This window comes from Corvus cornix, chromosome 11 (genome assembly GCF_000738735.6).
Source record: "Corvus cornix cornix isolate S_Up_H32 chromosome 11, ASM73873v5, whole genome shotgun sequence".
NCBI lineage: Eukaryota > Metazoa > Chordata > Aves > Passeriformes > Corvidae > Corvus > Corvus cornix.
Window position 1 is genome coordinate 19,274,172 of NC_046341.1, and position 18,190 is coordinate 19,292,361.

General features: G+C 41.4%; 1 protein-coding gene across 1 annotated transcript; it reads right to left on the minus strand.

The window, feature by feature from the left end:
• Positions 1-440: 440 nt before the first annotated feature.
• On the minus strand, positions 441-13,884 carry NAE1 (NEDD8 activating enzyme E1 subunit 1). Its single transcript, XM_039558450.1, has 20 exons — positions 13,797-13,884; positions 11,674-11,777; positions 11,523-11,583; positions 10,671-10,701; positions 10,306-10,377; positions 9,893-9,972; positions 9,240-9,349; positions 8,796-8,905; positions 8,144-8,206; positions 7,835-7,898; positions 6,690-6,781; positions 5,366-5,425; positions 5,145-5,278; positions 4,922-4,997; positions 4,637-4,676; positions 3,488-3,574; positions 2,379-2,471; positions 1,844-1,958; positions 1,719-1,768; positions 441-711 (listed from the first exon to the last, which is right to left on the minus strand). Exons 1-20 carry the CDS (start codon positions 13,850-13,852, stop codon positions 602-604), a joined length of 1,608 nt encoding a protein of 535 aa, XP_039414384.1. The 5' UTR covers positions 13,853-13,884; the 3' UTR covers positions 441-601.
• Positions 13,885-18,190: the final 4,306 nt, after the last annotated feature.

Here is an 18,190-nt window from a genome sequence, read left to right on the forward strand (position 1 = left end):
CAATGCCCCCACAACAGAAAGAGCTGCCATCCCTTGGCATTGGCTACACACAGAGGTGCAGGAAAAAAACCTTTTACTAGGTGAATACAGCCGGCAGAACCAAGCTTTCAGGCACACACTCCGTTTTCCTAATGACCCTGAACTCCATAAAAGGTATTTCACCTTCCAGCTCTTCACACCATTGGATCCTCAGACCATCAGAGCTCCATCAGCCTCTCACCCTTTTGCACCTTCTTCCCACTCAAGCTGATGAGCAGCTTTTACAAAAATCACCTCAGTTCTGCTGCAAATGAGGTACACCAATTTGCAAATGCAACCTACCTTGCCAAAAGCAGCTACTGCCTTTTTCTTCCAGAGGTGAATCAGAAAATTCTAGATTTAAAATAATGCCAGGATATGGTATGATTTTATTTGTCCTTAGGAAACAACAACAACAAGAAGAAGATAATTACAAATAAAGGAACTTTAATTTGCAAGTAATACAGAACAGAACAGTCCAGTCAGTGGCAGAACACCACAGTATTTACAGAACTGTAAATACTGTAAAAACTGTAAATACAGCAGCAGCAGTGCCTGGAGGCATCAAATGCAAGAGCTTGTCCTACAGCTGGAAAGTTGCTGAAGTCTGTGACATTCCACTGTAAATAAAGGTGTTATTAAAAATTACAAACTGCCCTGTAATGACTTTGATAACTTCCTGTGCAGCAGCTCCTGTAAAAGAGAATAAAAACCAGAAGGCAGTTAGCAGGTAATATTCAAACAACAGTAAAATAATGTTATTTATCTAGAAGTCCCTACACTGGAATTGGTTTTGTGATAAATCTGATAAATCTCCTAGGAGGCAAAAATCCTTTCAGTACTTCCCGGTATAAAAGAAGATCACAAAGCTGCTACTTCAAATGTTAGCTTTGCATACTCTTTCTCTCCAGGTACATACACACAGAGCAAAAATGTGTGAGCAGACAGGCCCATGCAAGTTCTGACCTCTCTAAACTGAGAAGTTAAATTAAAAAAAAAAAACATGTAAACCTCAACTGCAAAATAAACTGAAGGGTCACTTCACTGTGATCCCTTTGAGTTTTCCTGTAATAGGAAACATTCTGTAATTTCTTCAGAAGTTACCTTTATGTATTTTTCTAAAGAATGATACAAACCAAATTTTGCTTAATCAGAAAAAAAATCCTACATACAGAGTATATAATACATAATTATCTTCAGCACTGCATGAAGCCAAATAAAGAAGGTAAGTTAACTGATATATCCATTTTGAGCATCCATTAAAGCATACCTGCAGGTTGAATGAAGGTAAGAAACCAAGGCTATTTATATTTCATAGATCTTTAACATAAGTGTTCTGTGTTAAAAGATGTGTTCTGCATCAATTTTAATACTACTATAATTACCACTTTCTTTTTTAAAAAAATAAGCCTCTTTCAAGCATTTCACTTTTAAACACATTTTTAAGCTTGAGGAATTGAGGTACTGAGATTGTGTTTGAAGTTTATTTGGCTGCTTTTACACCCTTGCTCTGCCCGTTCACTCTATATATACACACACATCTGGAGAATGAAGGGGAGGATTCTGCCCTAATCCCATCTTTGACTGCAGCCTGTGATTGCAGCCTTTGCTCTGACAGTCCAAAGTAATTAAGCCAGCAGAGGTTGTGCCTCAGCAGGCTGTTGTTGGTGTGGCCCTGGGAAAGGCAGTGGCACCCTTACCTCCCATGAAGGCAGCAACAGCGTGAGGCTCAGCAGCTCCATAGCGACAACTGCACGGGAAAGGAACGGTCAGAAACTGCCAGGCAGCCTTACCAACAAAGCCACACTTCAAATGCAACACTTACAACTCATGCACATAGTCATCTTTCACCACTACAGACAGCCCATGTTCTTGGAGGAAACCAGTAAGGCATGATTTTAGTTTTCCAATATCATCTTCTACCTGGTAGTTGTAGACACCTGCAAAATAAATCAACTGTTTCATCACACAACTGTAACACCACAGTCAAAGCTAATGGGTTTAAATGGCAGTCTGAATATTTTGTTTTCCTAAAAAGTTTCTAAGCTTATTAATGTGTTATTAATACTAGAATAATAATAATTGAATATTCTGTTGATGCTACTCATGATAGACAAATTACTGCATAGCTGAACTGATTCATAATCCACACAACCTATTTCAGTGGTACTAATTCAGATAAATTCCTTAAGTTCCCAAAGAGAAAAAATTCTCATTTTAATTTTCACATTCCTAAAGTTGTATTAGTATGGAAACAAAACCACAACTGATGTTGTATTCATAGTTTGTAACTTGTACTACAGTAACTATTGGATCTTAGTATTTCCTTTGATGATGTGAAGTAACTGGTGTTGGCATACCTGGGTATCTACCATGCTGCTTGTAAAACCTATTGACAGCCCTCAGCATCAAGTACAGCACTATTTCACTGTCTGGGTTGTCCATATGGGAAACTGAAAACAGCAAGAGAACTGGTTAGCTGGTGCAGATGAAATGGAAAAAGAAAGGTTTTGAATTCCCTGAAAACAAACTGTGAAATCTGCAGTAGAAAGAAACTTTAATGAATACAACCTGTGACAGAATCTTAATCAAACAACTGTCAGATACACAATTTTGCCTCCAAAGTTTATGACCTTGTTATATGTATTTAATATAAACTATTCAGTGAAGAAACCCACATTTCAATTCTGGCAGCTGCTTTAATTTAAATGGGGTATTCCTTAGTTATAATTTTGGGATTTGAAACACATGCTTTAAGTATTTAACTGTAATGACTGTAATTACAAAACAGGTCTTAAATCCCTTACCACACAGCTCAGTAGTCTTTGTAAATACTAACTACTTACATCCCCCTGCCCATTGCTAACTAATTTAAGGAGCTTTCACTGAAATTATAAATATTACAAGATGCATGTATACACAAAATATATATTTTGTCCAAAACATTCAGAGGACTTGTATAAGCTTAACTTCAACAAGCTTCAATAAAAAAGTATTTCCAGCTTTTTTACTTATGCAGGCTCAAAAAAAAAAAGGCAATATAAAAACCAAAAGCAATATTAAGTAACCCGTTTGCTAGTTCACATACTAAAGAGATAAGCTGAAAGGGGTCAAGATAATTATTTTCATTTTGTCAGGTTAAAGCACCTTTTCAGCTCTGTCAGAAATAACTGAGGTACAGAAAAGAGAAGTTTGAAGAAAACAGTGTTTTATTTATAGACTACTACAAGTAAAATCCACGAGAAAAAAAAAAAAGCTGAAACGTGCATCAATCAGTAAGGTCATTTTTGAAATTTCAAAATCAAATTGAATTCAACATTCTAGACTTAAAAACTCCATACTTGTAGTTGATGCCAAATGATAAAACTGCCCAACACAGTAGAACATGTAGCTTACAGAGTCCTTTTTCCTCCCCAAACCATTTCAAGGTGGAAGTGCAGTGAAGTTTGTGCCAAGCAGCAGTACTTACTGATTGCATCCTTGCTGAAAGAGCTCAGGCTGCACTCCTCAGCCAGGGACCTGCAGCGCACCACGCGCAGGAAGGCGGCGTTGCTGCCTGGGCACAGGGCACAAGGAGAGAGCCAGTCAGTGGCACCACTCACCACAGCCCTGGCTGCCTGCCTCGCTGCTCTGTGACATGGGCAAGGCTGCAACTTAACAGGATTTTATTGAACACCTTCCTGTTTCTTCTTAGCTTGCAGTAATAAAAATCTGTATAACTACGCTTAGGTCTATGGTCAGGAGAGCTTCAGGGAAATACTTTGTGCTCATGTGGAATCTCCACGTATCTGTCATGTTAATGTAACAGCTACACCACAGCAATTCATCAGTCACAGCCACCATGTTTCCCTCTTCCCTGCTGCAAACCAACACGGTTCTTTCCATCTTCCACTACATCTAACACTGCCTCACAATGTCCTCAATTAATATTTTAATAGCACAGCCATGAGCTGGAAAAGGTTATTCTCGAGTATCATTGCTATGAACCAACCCAGGGTGCAGCTACAACCCAGCACTGAAAAAGGAGCAACTGGGAGGTTCCCAAATGTTTTACCAATGCAGGGCAGCATGCTCTGGCTCTGTGCTTACAGGGGAGTTTACAGCTGTGAGGAGCCTCAGCCAGGCTGCTGCTGGACAGCTGTACACATCCACAACAGACACAGCCTGAAGTGCCATCAGCTGGGTTACAGCTTTTCAGACTACCTCAAGTCTACAGAGCCTACACTCTGAAACCAGTACCCCAGCATGGGCAAGAGTGCTCAGGTACTCATCACAGAAAGCAGAGGGCAGCTGATGCTTGCTGTTTGGAGTGAAAAAATACATCATTTTAAAGCCAACCTTTACAGACTCACTCCTGAGAGATGCTGAACATCTGCTACTTCTCCTGAAAATGAGGGATGCAAACCACTTAGCACTTACTTGAAAAGTTCAAATATTGACTTACTGCTTCATAACTACATGATCATTCAAAAGTTTTTGATTATTTGATCATTTGCCTAAACCCAGAAGAGAATCCAAGCATACTCACAGAACAATTTCAATTCTCTCTCTCTCATTCAAAAGTTTTTGATTATTTGATCATTTGCCTAAACCCAGAAGAGAATCCAAGCATACTCACAGAACAATTTCAATTCTCTCTCTGAAATAGACTCAGGTGCCTAGGAGAGAGAACATACTCATTTCAGTATACACAATGGCCAGAAAATTCCTGGTTTTGGATATATTAACATGTTTATTGTGAAATAACAAGTAAACAATGTACAAAAAGAAGTGTCTTAAATTGTAAATAGTATATCCCTGTATGCATTTGACTTTTATATGATCAAACCAAAAGTGATAAATAAAGTAGATACTTCACAGATACTTCGTTCCATGAGAAGAATGGCCATAGGTTTGCACTCACCTTGCCCAGGGACTGTAACAATTTAGCAGCATGGTTCCCCACAGCAGCAATATCCTTCTTTGCTTTTTCACGGTATCTGGTAATAATAAAGAAGTAAAAAATTACAGCAGAAAACCATCAACTCCACAGTGAAGGCTGTCTTTTTTTTTTTGCTTTACATTATAAAGACAAAATACAAGCCACATGAATAGAAGTGAGCTCTCTCAAGGAGTTGTCTACTTACACATTTTGCAATTTGATGAATTTACTGGAGTCTGCTGTCATATCAGGAATGGTGCCCCGGACAGGCAAGCTTCCTTGTCCTTCATTTGCCACAAATTCCTTTAAAGCTCGAACCAAAATCCAGAAGGAAGATGACTACAAATGCACAAGAGACAGCCATGTACACAGATGTTATTTACAATGCTTTTTCTACTTTTAAGTCTTACCCTTAACTACTCATACCTGCTCTGTGAGTTTTAGGCAGCAATCATCATTAAAAAGCTCTTCGATGCCTCTTGGAATCTATGAAAATAAATAAATTGGGTTTGTAATTTGTTGACTCTTGATTTCTTGAATTATCTCAACACTCATTAAATAGGTGAGCCAACTCCAAGTGACCTCAGTTTCATACCAAATCCCCTCTGAATCCTACAGTCAGTGCTTCTCAGACACATTTCTAATAGCAGCCCTGCCCAAGAGCAAGGCAATGCTTCTGAGCATGATCAGTGTTACAAACAAAATCTCACCTGATTTCTATCTTTGATAGAGAAGATTGAAAAAAACTACAGCAGCAACTGTCCCAACTTCCCACTCTGCCTGCTGGGGCAGAGCAGCAAAAAGGCCAGGGAAGGGGAATGGGGCTACAAAAGTCAGTGTTTTGACTCCTTAACTGCTGCAGGTCAGTCTGGCACATGAACTCAAATGAATATTAATATCTTGGGCCATGTCTGGTAGTGGCTTGGATGACAGCACTAAGTTTTACCTGCTGCTTTCTTGGGAGCCTTAACATGACTGTCCAAGCAAGGATCAGCACAGTTCAAAACAACAGAACATAATCTAGGAAGAATCACAGAATGTGCTTTTGCCCCGTGTAGCCTCTGCAGTTTACCCCAGATGAGAAACGAAGGAAATCAGAGCTCAATTTTAAACCACGAGTTACTAGGTCAGGATTATCTAAAAAACAAAACATCCCTTCTAATGCTTTTAAGCTTGACCAGTTTATGAAGGGAATATTGTAGTAAGTTTCTTCAAAAGGAAAGAAGTGAATTTATAGTATCAGGAGTCCCTTGCAGCCCTTCATTTCCACAGAGAATAACTACTACAGCCCCTAGCTTCAATACAGCACAATTTCAGTAAATGCTCTCAGTCTCTCCCCCAGCAGCATATTTAAATCAGCATCAGCCACACCACTCACTGCTAAATCCTTACAATTGTACCCAGCACTTCACAGAGTTTTTTACAGACTGAACTCTAGAAGTCTGAGACAAGAATTCATTGCTGATGCACTCTGGTTGCTGACTCATTCTAGACTTGAATTCAAGTCTGCAGGAGGGAAATGCAGCTTTCTTGCAAGAGCAAGGGAGTAAGAGACTTTTCATAAGCTACAGTGCCAGCTAGCCTAGGTCTATTTAACTACACAATTTCAGTTCTAAACATTGTACTAATCCTGTTTTAGGTAAATACAAATGTTATAAATGAAATTTTTGTCCTAAAACTGTATAATATGTTCTGAGAAAATGAGGCAGTTGAAATTGCTTCAATTTTATCACAGAAATGTTTATTTTACCTCTGTAGGATTTAATGCTGTGTTCACATTTTTTATAGCTTCTTCAAAGTTTTCCTCATCTTCTGGGGTCCCATTTTCATTCTTTAAGATACCTTATTGAAAAAAAAATTAAAATGCACAACTGTTTGAATTACATCTCATCATTTATGTCTTACCAACAAAGCAGACTGGCTTTGGACATATTCATGGCATAACAGCTACCAGCAAGAAAATGAAAAATAAATCACAAGAAAAAAGACCAGATGTAATTATAAAGCTAACCTCATTTAAATTCTGCATATGATTCATTTTCCTGTGATGTTAAGCAGAAGTTACTTAGCACAAAAACACCAGTTTATTTGTGTGAGAAAGAGATAATCAATTTTCATAAGCACTAAATTAACAATTCAACTCTCCTTCCCATGCCATTCATGTTTTTCTGAGTTTTTTTGATCAAATTTGGCAAACACTTATGCATCCACAGAGCAAGCCAGGCCAAGAAAGGGCCTCCACTAAAAATCTGATTTACCAAGGGTAATTACTACAGATCAGTTCCCTATTACAGCCTGGGGATAAGGGTGACAGAAGCACTCCAAATTTGCACACAGGCCACCTTTTAAGTGAGGGAACACCAAAAATTCAGTTAATGGTGTTTTTCTACAATCATTTAAGACAATGTATTTATACATCTTAAAAATGCCACATGAATTTTAGCACCCTCAGAAGGTATTGGACTGAAACACCTGTACAAATGAGGTCATTCACACACTGGTTACAGTGCACTCAGTGCTACACAACCTGCTCATTCAGAGATGAATGATTACCAAGTGTCTGGTGGGTCAATGGACACACCAAATATTTGCAGTTAATAACAATTCCAGTGCCAAAAGCCACTTGCTTTCCTCCTTATCACATTTTGAACAGCATTTTCTCTTAAGGCCTTTCCTCCCACCCAAAGGATGAAATACTGCTGACACACATTTGTAAGCATGTCTGGCATCTTAAGATCTACCTGTACAAAACAATCATTTAGCAGAAGAATAATACAGTATATACCAGCAGATCTCTCCTAAATTAAACCCGAGAGAACCTGTGATTACTTTTCAGATACCACCTTGTATCTGTTTCTGCCAGTAGGAATAACGGACTCCTGGGACATGGATTACCTTGCCGAATCAGTTCTTTGAAGGCTTCTTTCTCTTTGTAACTCTTAGGCAACTGCTCACTTTTCTAAATTTAAAAAACACAAAGAGATTTTTGTCTTTAAAATACCTAGTACTAATCTCACTGTGTTCAGACTGCTGAACTCCAGGAGTCTGTCATTGCTCACACATTCACTTGTATTTCAATACACTTGTATTTTAATTAGTAATCTTTTATGATTCCACCTTGTTCTATGTTCCACACTGCCAAAATAATTAACTAGTTTAGAAAAGACAGACCAATAAAAATAATAATACAGTTTTGCAGCATACCTCATTGAACCATTTTGTGAGATACTTCGCTACAATCACAATCCATGGAGTGTGGCTGTGGTCCTGTAATTGAACAGCAGAGAAATCTTTGTCAGGTTGAGAAAAGATAAAAAATAGGAAACGAATTAAAAACTTATTTTCAATGTAAACTCCAAACATCCCTTCCACTATTCTAAAGACACAGGACATGTTCCAGATTTTGATTCAGCTCTAACATTCTTTAACTACTAGAAAAGAAATTATCAAATTATTATTACTTTATTTTACAAAGGGTGAGTCAAGTTCTCCAATATTTTTCTGGAGTGGAACATATCCTATGCACAAACACCCACAGTACAAAGCTCTGCAGCAGTAGGTAACCATAAAAATTAAAAACCAAATTCAAAAAGAGGATGTGAGGGGATATTCAATTTAACAAAAGATCAAGCTGTCCAAGAATACTGCTTATTTCCCAAGACCCCACCTGCCTGAGATTTAAATAGACTGGAACATTTGGGGCAGAGGCAAAAATAGTTCCTCGTGACTGATTCTAGAGTTGCCTCTGTTCAGATGAGACTTGGCACCAGAGTCATCTGCCAGGAGGCATTTTCACAGCATCCCTGTGCTGTGTCTGCATCTGTCCTGGGGAACACAGTGCAAACCACACACCAACCTTTTTGTCCATATGATCCAAGTCATAATCCTGAACGTGTTCTGTCAGTTCTGGAAATGGTTTGTCCAGTCTCAGATCTTCTAACATATTGTCGGGGTGAGACTCAACAACTGTGAAAAAACGTCACAATGCATTTCTCAGCTTTATGTCTGGCCTTCAAAACAGAGCTACACCAATACAGCATCACCTGCTCCTTTCACTGCTTGATTCTCAAAGTAAAAGTTCTGTGTAAGTCAACCATAATGTCAAGATAACCCCAAATTTTATTATTTGTTGCAGTCCATAATCCCTATGCATTCCTCAAAGAATGCAAACTACTTAAGACTTAACAAATATTAAATATATCACAAGATGAAAAAAGAGAAACAAAAAACCCCAAAGTGACATTAGTTATTGAAGCATTAAACCTTATAGAGAAGCCTTTATCTCAGAAAACCCTCTAACCTGTATGCTCTTTAATAACGACTCTCATGTAACCAACCAGTCCATAAGTCCTGCAGACCAGCAGAGGAATGTTGGAATTCCAGAGAACTTCAGCCAGGCGCAGCAACGTACTGCAAGGAAAACATTCTTTTTTCAGATATACAGAAGAAGACAGTTAACTATGAATTCAACTCCTATACTTGGGAAAGAGATCTCTCAGAAAACTTCTCTAATATCATCATGATCCTAAGTACATAAGGTGATTAATTTCATATAGGAATTTACAGTGAGTTGGAAAAATGTTCATCCATCATTTTACTTATGTCTCATTCCATCCTCCCAAATGCTCCACATATCAAACAAAAAGCTTCAAGGAGTTGTGAAAGAGAGAAAAAAAGAATTAGATCCATGTGTTGCACAATCCTAACTTCCAGCAGAGGCAGTTCCAATCAGAGGTACAAAAAGGTCTCTAGAAAATGCCATCACTGGCTGTAACTTTCCTTCACAATGACAAAATTCTGTTCTGTTTAAGTTCTTCTGCAAGAAAGTGCCTGTGTCTATATGTGTGTGTGTGTGTGTATATGTGTATATATATATATATACATATATATATATATATATATATACCTGCTTTTTCAACTGAATGAAAACAAACAACCTGAGGTACTTCTTACCTTTCTGGTAGCTGTGTTGCAACCACTAAGTTAAACCGATTAAAAAAGGAAGGGTCACTGTCTAAAAGCTTTTCTGGACTCTAAATAGGAGAAAAAAAAATGTATGTCAGGGAGCAGTGAAAATTTCTGAGTACAGAAGTACTCACAGAAGTGAGAACAAGTCTGTTGAACATAAAGTGTTAAGTGAAAGTTATAAAATTAAGATGAAGTTACAAAATAATGTTTGAAATATATAAAATGTTTTTTTTGTTTGCAATACATAAAAATGATGTAACTTCAGATCATCTTCCTCAAATGCTGTTTTATCCTGAAATCTATTTAAACTGCAACATTGCAAAGCAACACAGAGCTGTTATTTCCCATTTTTATCACACCATGTAACGCGGACGTAGAACTCATTTAAGAAGACAAACCTCTTCAACAAAGTTTCCAGAAACATCACTATTCAATTCCTGCAAGAGCTCCGTGGCACTCTGGGCACGATTCTGTTTCAGAGCAATCAAAATGAAACGTAGTTTATACAGTGTATCAGTACTACATAGTACAAGCTAACAATGTACATCCACAAGCCAGCAATGCCAAACCAAGCAAACAACCCCAGGAAACACCCCAAAACAAAGCTCATCATAAGCTAAGGCTCCTTACTCCAAGCCTTGCTCATCTGAAGCAAAAATGCATCCCATACACACATGGTTTCGGCATTATTCATAATACCACGTTTAAATACTCAACATTTCCACTTTCAATACATGTAAACTGACATTTATTATCTCCTTACCTGACCAATATGGCTTTTTTGTAGAAAGAAACTGAAAAGGAGACAAGAGAGAATTACATGTGCTGACTCTCATACACAACAAACCACACTGCCCCTTAAAGCTGCTTTTTCCACCACTGTTGTATTTTCCTCAGCTTTTCTTAAGAAAGCTTTTCAATGCCCAAGCCATAAATCTGAAATATAAGACATGCCAAACTCCTCTAGAAGACAGGATCATGCTGCAGGTTCTTTCTCACCAGGCTAATTAAAGACCCACTAGCACTGATTTCCTCACATAATGGAATATCCTTCCCCCTCACACAACCCCTGTAGGTATCTATGTACACCACAACAGAACTTGATCAAGAATTAGTAAGAAAATCATTTTTACAGGATTTGCAAACAGCTTTTCTATCCTTTCCTCTGCTGCACAGAGCCTTTCAAAGCTACAAAAGCTAATAAATGTCTAGCAGTCACACTTGCACAATGACTAACGAAAATTAAGTCATCTTCATCACCAAAATCAGGGAAAATACATTGAGCTACACTGAAACACATGCAAGGCTTGCACTGTCATAGCTCGAGACTACAGCAAACAAGTTAATGTGAAGTATTTTTATATTGAGTAGAGCATTGTCCTTATAAACTTGATGTGTGAAGCAAATAGACCTGTAAGGTTTAAACCCAGCAAGTACAATAATTTAGCAGCTAATATCAAAATGACTGTGCATGCTGTCACTCACAGAAGACTTGGAGAAACACAGAGAGGCTTTTAAAAGAGTTTTACAAGACTTCTTAGCAAACATAGAGATAGAACTACCTATGAAACTCTGTTACTTGGCAGTTTGCAACAGAAATCAGTAAAAAACCTACTTATTTCCAACATCTTCTCCAGAGACTTGATTCCCATCGACAATTGTAAACGAACCAATACCTTTGGGGGGAAAAACCTCCTATAAATAACTTGGCATCATCAAGTTATCAGATACATCACAAAGAAGAAACAGAAGAAATATCTACTGACCTGGCAGCACCAAGTTTTTGAGTATTTCAGTTCCTGTTGCTGTTGCATTTATTACACAAACATGGGCAGATTCCAATGCTTCTTGGCCATGGTCACCCCACAGCCTGTATTGGGAGGGAAACCAAAACACAACGAAGTTATTTAACTTCAGATTGCAAAGCCAGTATAAACAAACAACAACAACAAACGGAGGGCTGGCGTGCTACTGTCCATTCACTGCTGAGGGCCTAAACAGCACTAACCAAAATAGGCATCATTAAGGAAACTTACTGTGAAAACTGAGACTTTCCAAAGAGCAACCCAGTCTCCCTGGCATTACACCACATGCATGGACACACACCTCTTCCTCTTGCAACATACTTTAACTTTTTAAAAATTCCATGGGTTAAAATAATCCTTGCCCAAATTTTGTCCTAATGCTGAATGCTCTGTTCTTCCTAACTTTTATTATAGATAATAGAACTACATATATATTTTTTTAAAAATTTCTTATACAAGACACTGAAATGTACAGGAGGCAGGAATCAGTCTTGCTGAGTCTGGTATTTCAGACCCCTAGAAAACAGCACTGAGGCTGAAATCAGGCCAGGACAGTCCCGTGTCACACATCATACTAATTTCACTGGGGTGGTAACTCAGAGAATTTTTAGGGTTGGAAGGGACCTCTGGAGGTCACCCAGTCCAGCCCCTCTGCCCCAGGCAGGCTCACCTGGAGCAGGTGACACAGGTATGTGTCCAGGTAGGTTTGGAATGTCCCCGAGAGGGAGACTCCACACCCTCCCCAGGTGAGCATCTGCTCCAGGGCTCTGCCCCCTCCAGGAAAACAAGTTCTTCCTCATGTTGAGGCGAAACTTCTTGTGTTTTAGTTTATGGCCATTGCTCCATGTCCTGCTGCTGGGCACCACCCAAAAGAGTCTGGCACCATCCTCTGACACCCACTTTTGAGATATATCCATGCATTGATGAGATCCCTCTCAGTCTTCTCTTCTCTGGGCTAACCAGGTCCAACTCCCAGTCTCTCCTCACCAGAGATGCTCCAGACCCCAAATCCTCTCTGTGCCCTCTGCAGGACCCTCTCCAGCAGCTCCTTGTCTTTCCTGTACTGAGGAGCTCAGGACTCTGCACTTCTGAGCTGCACACACCTATGGAGGGCACAGCACAGGAGGGAACAGCACAGTGGTATCACCACTGCTGAGCCCTTCACTCACACGTATCCACGTGAAAACTAAACAGCCACACTGCAGACAGACACCCCTGACTCCAGTGCCGTTATCCTTCTCTGGTAACTTGGATCTCTTCTGCCCTTTCACAGAACCCCAGGATGGGTGAGGCGGGAGGGGCCCCCAGGGGCTCCTCTGGTGCCACCTCCCTGCTCCAGCAGGGCCATCCCAGAGCACAGGGCACAGCAGTGTGTCCATGGGGCTCTGCAATATCCCCAGGGAGGAGACTGCACAGCCTCTCTGGCCAATCTGCTCAGGGCTGGGCCCTGCCCAGGGCAGAAGTTCTGCCTCCTGTGCAGGGGGAGCTCCCTGGGCTCAGGCCCTGCCCCTGGCTCTGGGGCCATTGCTGGGCCCCGGAGCAGAGCCTGGTTCCATCTTTTTGGCACACCCCCCTTTATATATTTACATATATACAGAGTCAGAGAGGTACAGATAGACATACATAATATAAATATACAGAATATACAGATTTATATACTTACACATTATATACTTATATAACAAACATTGTATAAATAATTTATATGCTACATAAAAACATATATAAGTACTTAAGTAGCTATATATATGCCTACGTATCTCTATTCCCCTTTATATATATAAAATTATGTATGAATATATACTTTTTTTTTTTTTTAAAATATGCTCCCCTTAATATATACTGCTTATTTATTGCATATCTGTTTTCCGTGTGCCAGTACAGCCCTCACAGCTCCGCCCGAGAGGGACAGGTGGGACACAGCTCCTGCTCCCCGCGGCTCCGCCGGGCCCGCCGCGGCCCCGGGGGCCTGTTCCCGGCGCGGCGCCGAGCGGGCCCGTGGCCGCGGCGGGCAGCCGGAGGCGCGGCCCCGCTCCCCGCCCGGTCAGTGCCGGTCAGTGCCGGTCCGAGCCCACCCGCGGTACCTGAGCTGGCGATCGTAGCGCTGCTCCTTCAGGCCGGCCCGGCCCGGCCGCGCCATGGCCGCTGCTCCCGCCGCGCACGCGCGGGGCGGGGCGGGACCGGCGGGGCGGCTCCTGCCCTGAGGAGCGCGCCCGGGGTGCGGGGCCGTGCCGGGGATGCGGTGCCGTGCCGGGGTGCGGGGCGGTGCCCGGGGTGCGGGGCGGTGCCCGGGGTGCGGTGCCGTGCCGGGGTGCGGGGCGGTGCCCGGGGTGCGGGGCGGTGCCGGGATGCGGTGCGGTGCCCGGGGTGCGGTGCGGTGCCCGGGGTGCGGGGCCGTGCCGGGGTGCGGTGCGGTGCCCGGGGTGCGGTGCGGTGCCCGGGGTGTGCGCTGGGAATGGGCGCTTCTGTGCCTCCCTCAGCCCTGGCTGATAGCAGCGCCTGCGCTCCTGGAGACGTGAACCCGGCAGGGTCGCTGGTAGCCGGAGTTCCGCCCGTCACTCGCACCCACCCTGTGTTCACCAGCGCCGTCCCCGCCCTTCTGTGCCGCTCCTGGGGACCCTCTCCACACCGTTTGCCGCCACATGAGGCCCAACACAGAACGGTATTAAACCCGCCCTTCTCCACATAAATCATTTAGCCCTAATAATAGTCACAATCGGACTAAACCTGCCCCCAGAAGCTTTCCCCGGCATCTCAACCCACCCATTCCTTAAAGCAATGTTACTCCTCTGCTCAGGGTCCATTATCCACAGCCTGCACAGAGAACGTGACATTTGGAAAATAGGAGGCCTACAAAAAATACTTCCAACAACCACTCCATGCCTAACCATCGGCAATCCAGCCCTTGTAGGAACCCCATTCCTAGCAGGATTCCACTCAAAAGAGCTCATGGAGAGTTTAATCACATCCTACCTATGCCTTGGCACTACTCCTCATAAAATGTGGAATATGTACAATTTTATTAAGATAGGATGTTCTTTGCTGTTTGATCTTTGTAATTTTCTGGCCTAATCAACAAGGAGGGAGATTTAATCCATGAAACAGAGCAGCCAGCAAGCTCTAAGTGATGTCCAGGTGTTAGAAATACAAATTCCTGGTCAGCCCAGTTGCCTTGTTAAGGTTTAGGGCTGGACATGTTTCACTGATCTCAGCCCAGCGGGAGATTAACAAAGCTTGGGAAGAAGCTTTTTTTCTGAGAGCGGACACAGAGAATGCAGAATTTACGGGCCACGAGGACATTTGGCAGAACCCCCAAGATAAGGAAGAAACCAATAAAGCCAACTCAGCAACTGTACTGAAATCAGCTCCGACTGGGCAAGGGAATCCCGGCAGGGGCAGATCAGGACCACCAACTCACGGACCACCCACACAGGAAACCGCCGAGCCAAAGGAAGAGATAGATAGACAGACAGACAGATAGATAGATAGATAGATAAACAGACAGATAGATCGTGGCGCTGATTAGCATGAGAGGCAAGACACTCATTAATTAATAAAAGAATACTAATTAATAAGAGAACTATGTAACCTGTAGCCAATGAACATTCATGCCTGTGTTTGCTAAAATACATAAATAGGAAGAAGTATGCATAGTTGGGCTGCATGATTTGTGGAATGCCACCGAACACGAGGCTTGGCAACTCTGACATAAATAATCAATGTCTCTCTCAAGTGTGGCCATTGCACAGTAATGGATCCAACTTTTCTGGACAACAGTGCCATTCCCAGAATTTATGTTCAAAATGGGCATTTCTCTGCATCTCTCAACACACTTCCTGTATGGACTTTTGAGGCATTTTCAGGCAGACTGAGGCAGAAGCCCTGAAGTCCCTGCAGTCAGGAAAATCCAGTAGCATATATTTTGTGGAGATGTTGCATATTATTGCAGTTATTCCTGCTTAGTATGGAGACAAGAACATGTGAAAACTCTTGTGCCTATGTGCTTCTGTTATGATCTTTCCATGTAGGATCAGCGTTGGTTGGACCTTGACCGTGTACAAAAAAAGGAGAAAACTTTCACATCTTAAAAAGTTTCAACCAACATTTCTGGCACTAAGTTTCAACAACAAAAGAGAGGTCCTGAAATATCTGCATCGTTCACACTGAGTTGTTAGTCCATATAAAGTCCATTATCCTTTTAATCTGCCTCTCTTCAGTAAAATTAGTTTTCTGCATATCTGCTGGAATGATGTACACAGCAGTGCATTATCACGGAGTGGTTTATATCTTGCAGGTGATGTACTATAATACAGTGCTTCCTCTTTTGTTTCCCATGTACAGCATCTCCACCAAAGATCATTTTTTCAGGCTTTGTGTTTGCTGTGCCGCAGTAAATCCTTCCTTTTGCTGTCATTTCAGTGACCGTTGCAGTATTTCAGGAACATCCTATTTCCCAAATATCCTATTTCCCAAAAGCAGTCTCCTGTTCTTACTCTCTGCTACACTGCTTAATCTGAACAAACCATGAATTGCAAGAATTAGTATTTCAGGCTCAGTTCCAGAATGTAGTTTCCATACCTAATATAAGGCAGCCATTTGTGTACAGCTTTAAAAGTCAAAAATAAGCAATAAAAAAATGGTGTGTGAAGGCTGGGAAGCTCCTAGAGAGCCAGGTTCCTGGAGAACCCCATTCCCTTTTTTCTGCCCCACCTTCCCAAGAGTGTTCCTACTAGATTCCTTCTATCCCCTTGGCCATCTTCGCCCATGTTTGATTCAAGCTTTTTATCTCGCAGAGCTGTTAACTATATGCATGTCCTTTTTGTCCTTTTCTTCTTAATCCCTTCTTTACTTTGGCACTCTATTTTTGTTTTCCCCCTGATGCCAGAAGGAGATTCCCAGTTGAGTTTTTCCCTTAGAAATCTCATTACTCTCCCTCTGTAGCTATGGGAGAAGGATGACCACTTTCAGCTCCTGAAGTTTCACTGGATGCATGAAAATCTCAATATATTAATATACTTTTTTATATATATATATATAAATAATCTCAATAATCAATACATATACAAAAGCCATCACATTTTTGTGTTTGCAAGGAAAAACTTGAGAATATAAAAGCTGAAATTTCTGTGGTCAATCAAAAACCGTAGGCAGTCTGTTTAAAAAAAAAAATACTAAAGAATAGAAAAAGTATCTGGAATGATTGTGCTTTTAGTGTTCAGTGTTGGCAGGAAACTGTTGTGCTTATATTTACTGTGTGGAGTATTTTTGTGCAGCTCCTGGGTTCGTTATAAATGCCTTTAACACACATGTAAAGAACAGATGCCAGCTCAGTGTAACCCCCTTTGGGAACTGCCAGCATCAGTAGTGGCAATGTAAGAGGAGAGAGGAGCTGCCTGGATAAACAGATACTCTGTCAAGAACCTGAGGCACAGACAGGCTCTGGAGTGATGAATGTTTTATTTAACATTTCATCTGCTCCTACCCACGGTACATGAACGGCTCGGAGTGTGCAGCCTGCACCCAAACTGGTGAGATTTCTGCCCTGGTTTTGTTAGCATGCAGTGATGCACCAGACGCACTGGGGTGCACTAAAGAAGGCACGACACCTTGTTCAAATGTGTCACCATTATTAATGATGTCAGCAGATGTAATTGCCAAGTTACTTAATACACTTAGAGTGCCATTGAGCCATTCACCTTGGAACCAAATAACTCTTACTTCATCTTACATACCTTGAAATGCAGCTCTGCCCCTCCATGGTGATGCAGTAATATTTATTAGGAGCATTATCCTCGAGTGACATTTTCTGCAAGAACCTCCCAACGACTCCAGACCTGTAATATTATAGAGACATGTTACCTTAGAGATTAAAAAAACCAATTTCCTCAAACCTGAAAGCTTAAATATGTTCAGCTTCAGTTGAGCATTCTAATCTTACTTGGAGTTTTCTAACTGTAATGGTTAGTCCTTACACAGCAATTTTAATAAAGGGAGCTCCAATTAAATCACAAAGAAAATCAATTCTAGATATAGAGGTGGGAAACCTGAAGCTTTTGTGTTAGTTTGGTATCACCACCTGGTGACAGGTTCAGAAGAACCCCTGTATTTGTCCTGGGCTGCTGCTCTGTTCACTCATCACTACTGGCAAAGGGGAATAAAACCCTAGTGAGAAGGCTGGGGAAGACAGATTTCTGCTTTAAGGCAGCTTGAAACTTCTCCCTGTAGTGAATGGAATTATGTCTTCCTGCCATTCACTGCTAAGCAGACACTTCTGACTTGGGAGTCAAGAGCCCAGGAGAAATTTGTGGAAATCATAAGCACTTTTTGCTCAGCATTGGAGAAATCCACCCCTTAAGCACCTATCATTCTGTTGTTCTCAATTCCATAAGTTCATGAGTGTGATGTAATTCTCCTGGATTCAAACTAAATTGAGAACAGAATTACATGATGACTGCAGCTTTTGAAGTGATAAAGGATA